Here is a 6,029-nt window from a genome sequence, read left to right as displayed (position 1 = left end):
AACTCCCTTCACATCCCTAGGAACTTCTTCCGTATAGCTGCAACTTTATCCGTGTCAGGTTTAACTCCTTCCTTAGAAATCATGTGCCCCAAAAAATTAATTTGTTCCTACCCCAGTGATGATTTCTCTTTTTTACTGCCCATAACGGATTATTGTACGGGGAAGTACTGTCAATAATTTTTTTTTAATGCATAAAAGCACTACGACCAGTAAGGCCTATTGTATGCCAATTAAATCAAATCCTTCAGGAAGACTAACGACAAAAATAAGTGGCCACAGCATATCACCAGGGCAAAACGAATCACTGCAGAATCCCGGAGACCCAGCACGCATTAAAGAGAACATACTTTAGGTGGAGTATGAAGAAGACAATCACGGAGGTTGTAGGAAGTTACAAAGTTTGTCTGCACACGAAATATGATAGAAACCCATCAAAGGGAGACAAGAGGAAACATACCGCAGATCCCCGCTTAACGATTTACAGATCGATTCTTTCACCTGGAGAGGATATAAATGGATAACTGTGATTGATATCTTCAGTAAAGTGGCAATGGCGCACCAGGTGCAAGAAAAGTCATCAGAAGCAGTGTTGGCAGCTTTCCAGTTGTGGTTTCAATGGAGTCCCGGAGCGTATTGCATTGGACAGAGGCAGAGAATTTGACAATGCCAGGATTCGAACTGATATGAAGGACCTTGACGTGACCTGGCACCTCAACACACCAGGACATTTAAACAGTAGAGGAGGAATACCATTTGAGATCCTCTTTGGATTCCGAGGGCACCGGCGGGACTATAAAGCCATGGCAGTGGACGGTGAGGAGATAGATAACAACCACATTGCTAGAAGAAAGTTATGGGAGAATGGAAAAAGAAAAAACAGGAGGGTAGCACATGAGAATTTACACGTTACAGATAGGATGGGAGAGATCAAAATCGGGACGATCGTCTACAGAAAGTTGGGGTCTAACAGGGGTAAGGAGATATAGTGATGCAAAAGTCCATTCAGGGTGATAACCATTAGAAACACAACATAGTTACATTAGAAAGTGTTAGAGAACCAAGAAAGAGGAGAACTGTCCATATTGAGCAGTTAAAACTTCCGGCAATCACAAAATAAAAGGTGGGGTGTCCTCATATTGCCACATCAATTTATTCTATTAATTGTTTTTGTTTTAAGAATGTTTTTAACTTTTGTGAATATTGTTTTTTCATTTTAACTTGTTCATGTTATTGTACGAAGAATTATTCCTTTTTTATTTTATTCCTAGGTTTAAAGTATCTAGATAGTGTTTACTTTAACAAGCTTGTGAGTTTGTTGAAACTATATGTCTATTGTCAAGAAAGGAGAAGGAAAGTATGAGTTAACTGCTGTTTCTGTAGACAAGATTGAATGGTTCGGCCTACCAGACCAACTGAAGGAATTGGACTTACACAAAGAACTATTAACAATAAAAACAATAACGTAATTAGTATACAGTATTACTAAAGTGGGAGGTTACAGAAAAGTTGCTGTTCCATTTAAACCAGAATTGCAACAGAAATATTTAGACGAAAAAGTTGTCACTTTAGAATTTGTGATCGCTATTTAGAAGAATAAAATGTAAATGAAGCTAATGCTGCCATCAATATTGATTTAGAAGAAACTATAACGGCCAATGAAGTTTTTCTGATTAAATGTATTAAGAAGTTAGAGGAATGCATTTCAACAACATATGAAGTAACTTTAAGTGAAATAGAGCAAAAATTTTTGTTAAGTAAGTTTAATGAAAAACAAGAAGTTGTAAATTGGATAACACCTTTTGAGAAAGAATGTATCAGATTTAAAATACTCGATAGTCCCACCAGAGCAGAAGCCTTGAAATTATTTATAAATGGCAATGTAAGGAAATGGTACAGGTCGAATGTTTAATTAAGTCACTGTTAGCTGATTAGGAAGTTTGGATAAAATCATTTTTTTTAGTTTATGGGAAAAAGAGTTGGACTTCAATCTGCACAGCATTCAATTAGAAGTGTATGTTCTGTTCGTTGATTGATTTTGTTCTAAAAAAGGAACGTTTACTTTTGGAAGCAGATATGCCCGAAATGTATAGAATATATAAAATAGTGTATAATTTATTGTTAGATATTCAGGATAGGCTTAATAGAAATAAGATTGTGACTGTAGATGATCTTTTGAGAGAACTAAACAAATTCAGTGAATCTTATGTGATACAAAAAAGATCTGAACAGCAATATGAGGTGACTAAAAAGACTGATGTAGTGAAAAAAACAAAACGGATGGTTAGGATAAAAGACCATGCACGATATGCGAGGAACTTGGTTTTAAGAATAGTTTTCATCCAACTTCAGTATGCAGAAATAAACCGATGCAACATAAAAATGTAGTTAATTTCACATAAATGGATGACGTCCCTGAGACTAATTTTTTGGGAATAGAAATGAAAATTGAAAGAAGCCCAAAAACTAAACAGCCCAGAAAATCTCACACTATGTACATTAATCAAGATTAACTTAGTGGTGGACAGAAATATAGTAGTGACAACTGTTTATGATAGTGGCTTGACATGTTTATTGGTTAATGAAAAACTTGTTCATTTATTAAAATCAAAATTGCATTCCGATGGAAGTATTTTAAAAACTATAAGCGGTGTGAAATTTTGCAAGATCTTGCAACATTTAAAAATAGGAGTAGAGGATATACTGAATCTATTTGTTGTTAAAAACAATGATTTTAATTATGATTTATTTCTTGGATTAGATGCTATAAACAAGATGAAAATTTATGAATTAGACAGAAAACAAAGGACATCATAATTTATGTGAATAATGTGACTATTGACAAAATCCATTCAAAATTAAAACTAGAGAGGATAAATCAGCTTTGAAGACGTTAAAACATGATATAAGAATTCCTTCAAAATAAATTTAGAGCATTTAGATGATAATAAAAAGCGAGACATTATGAAAGTGTTCAGTGATAATGATAGATGTTTTGCCACTGATAAGTTTAATGTGGGTATAGTTGGAGTTGGTGAAGCTCACATTAAACTAAAGGAGGACAGATATATTTCATAGAAACCATATAGATGTTCATACCCTGATCAAAAGGAGATACACTCACAAATTTCTATATTATTAGAGAATAATTTGATTAAAGAATCGACCTCCCCTTTTGCTTCACCTGTTACTTTGGTATTTAAAAAACAAGATGGAAAAAGAACACGCCAGTGTCGATTTTCTAGAACTAAACAAATAGTACCTGAACCGCAACCATTTCCGAGAATCGAAGATCTAGTAGTGAATATATAAGATGGTCAGGGTTGCAGTCAAAAGAGAAACAAAAATACTTTACAGCTATTTATTTTCTGACATTTCGTCCCACTTTGCAGGGCTTCATCAGGGCTGTAAAAAGATAAAGGTTGAACAGGATTGCTGTTCAACCTTTACCTTTGATCACTGCTGCTGAGTCTTGTATCAAGGAATACAAAAATACACTTCAACACAATTTAGTTCCTGCAGAATTGGAAGATAACAATGATTTGAGTGCAGATCGTCAGAAAGCACTTGGAAATTAGAGAATTAGTTATGAAAGGAAAAAGAAGCAAGTGGATCAAACTAGGAAAGAAAACAAATTTCAAGAAGGCGATTTAGTATATGTTTCAAACAGCAATAGATTAAATAGAAATAAAGAAATAGAAGAATAGAAATAGAAGAAGGTAGAAAAGGACCATTTATTGTAAAAAATTGTTTTTTTTTTTCAAATGATTAGCTTTAGTTTATAATAATAACTTTGTCAAGATTCATTCAATTACTTGTAATAGTGCACTATTACATTCATTAAAGACTGTGGAACGGGACTTTTATTCTATTCTGTTGTTTTAGGTAAGTAGAATAGTGTTCCTACTTTGATGTATTTTACTTAGTACTCCTGTTATAGCACTGTAACCTTTTATTTATAATAAAATATTGTTTTAGCAATCGTCTAACTGTCTACTTTCTTCAGAATTTCATACACATATAGAATTACATAAATTCATCAAATTTCACTAGAAGAAATATCTAATGACATAAATAGGGCTAATTTTTTTTTTAGTTTTCAAAGCATACTTATCTCCCATTAAGACAACTTTAAACAACATATTGTCTATTGGTAAAAAACAAAATCATGCTGAAAAGTTGGGATATGTCAGTTACCAGGTTTTACACAACCCCTTATAATATATTGTTATAATATTTCTTATTTTAAAGTAAATATAATGAATGATTGACTATTCACAATAGCTTTGTATTCTATTTACCCTGAATGAATGTCTTGCTAATGTTTTTTTCTCTTTTAACTAATGGATTTTAATTATGTATTCCATTGAATCATTTATTTTAATATAAATAGTAATTAGGTTTATTGTTGGTATAATAATATTAAATTTGTAAAAATTAACTTAAATATTGCAACAGGAAGTAATAACATTAATGATAACAGTTTTTTTTTTTAAATAATTTCTAATCTGATTTAAGTACCTTCTGTATAATTTACAAGTTCACAAAATATTTTGAAATGAGAAAATATTTATAAAATGCAGATATTTGATAACTTTCATATAGAATATTCTAGAATGAAACTTTGGAGGCTATTATTTACAGATTATTTAGTCTGTATCTGGCTCAGTGATTTATAATCTAGTAATCTAAGGATTAGTAGTGCCTATTCTGATTTAGATAATTTAGAGTACTGTTTAAATTTTATAATAATTATTTTAAATGATATTTTTATTATTGGCTTAGTACAAGTAAATGAACCTATGTTTTAAGCAGAACGGAAGTATGTATATACTATAACAATAAATCATCATTTAAGAGACTTTGTTATATATGACCAAATATAATATATGTATAACCTGCCCTGTTCTAACGATAAATTTGTTATTTAACTACTTTTCAAAATGTACTAGAAAAATTTACTCACTGCAACATCCATTGATTAGTGTTGATATTAAAAGAACCGATGTAGTCATAAGTGAAATTCTGAGCACATTCAAAACGCATTACATTTGCATTCGAACAAGCGTCCCATTTGGGATTTCCATCTTTATCAGTTCCATTATATGTCAAACCTATAACAAAGAAAAACTTCAATGAGATTAACATTTTTTTAATGTGCGAAGAGCCTATTTTGTATTTAGTCCTTAAATTGATATATTTTTAGTAAGAAGACTACATATTCTTATTAAAAAAAGAATAACATCGTAATTAATTTCATTAGTTCTAATTCATCTCAATTACAAAGCATCTTGAACTGAAAAACATAAAATAAATGGTTTTAAATTATTATATAGACATTCAAGAGTGAGTAATGATGGAATAGGAATGCTACATTGTGAAACATTATATGATAAATTTTCAGCTTGCTTAATACTTTTTAATGAGAATGGTCCTCCCCGTGGGAAGTTTTATACCTTAAATCATGGTTTGGAATAACACTGTATGTAGCAACCTTTTGTTACATGTTTACTTTTCATTTCATTATGTGAATTAAACTATTACTCAAACAATATAATAATAAAAGATCCAATGATATTATTTCAGAAAATATTGGCATAATATGTTATAAAAAAAAAACATCATTAATAAATTGAAATAGAAATCAGTTATTCGTTTTTTTCTGCACGATTTAGAAATTGTAACATACAATGTTATTCCAGCAATGGTCTATTATTCAATTTTTTTGTAGTAAGGAAGATCTATAGGTTTGAAGGTACTATAAATTTATTTCTGATACAAATAATGAGGGAAAATATTTTGAATATATGATTCCATGACTCTAAATTATAATTACAATAATTATCAAAAACAGTTTTAAAAACATAAACGCAAATTAGGAAAAAAATTGAAGATAATAAGTCATAAAATATTATAATAAAAAGCACATAGGAGCAAGGAATCCAGAGTGCCTGGTTTTGAAATGTTAGGGGTTCAATTCCCACTGGGGTCAGTCAAAATTTATTTAATGGTAGCCCTCAGAAATGAATTGA

General features: G+C 30.8%; 1 protein-coding gene across 1 annotated transcript in view; it reads right to left on the bottom strand.

Moving 5' to 3' along the window:
• The window catches only part of nes (lysophosphatidylcholine acyltransferase 3 protein nessy), a 35,537-nt gene that overhangs the window by 6,043 nt on the left and 23,465 nt on the right, over positions 1-6,029 (bottom strand). The window contains exon 8 of the mRNA XM_014421144.3: positions 4,964-5,111. Coding sequence (XP_014276630.1) covers positions 4,964-5,111 — 148 coding nt within the window. The remainder of the gene's footprint in view (positions 1-4,963; positions 5,112-6,029) is intronic.

The sequence above is a fragment of the Halyomorpha halys genome, unplaced genomic scaffold (assembly GCF_000696795.3).
Source record: "Halyomorpha halys isolate HHAL.00 unplaced genomic scaffold, Hhal_1.1 Scaffold305.1, whole genome shotgun sequence".
NCBI classification, from domain to species: domain Eukaryota; kingdom Metazoa; phylum Arthropoda; class Insecta; order Hemiptera; family Pentatomidae; genus Halyomorpha; species Halyomorpha halys.
This window is presented reverse-complemented; position numbering and strand designations above follow the sequence as displayed.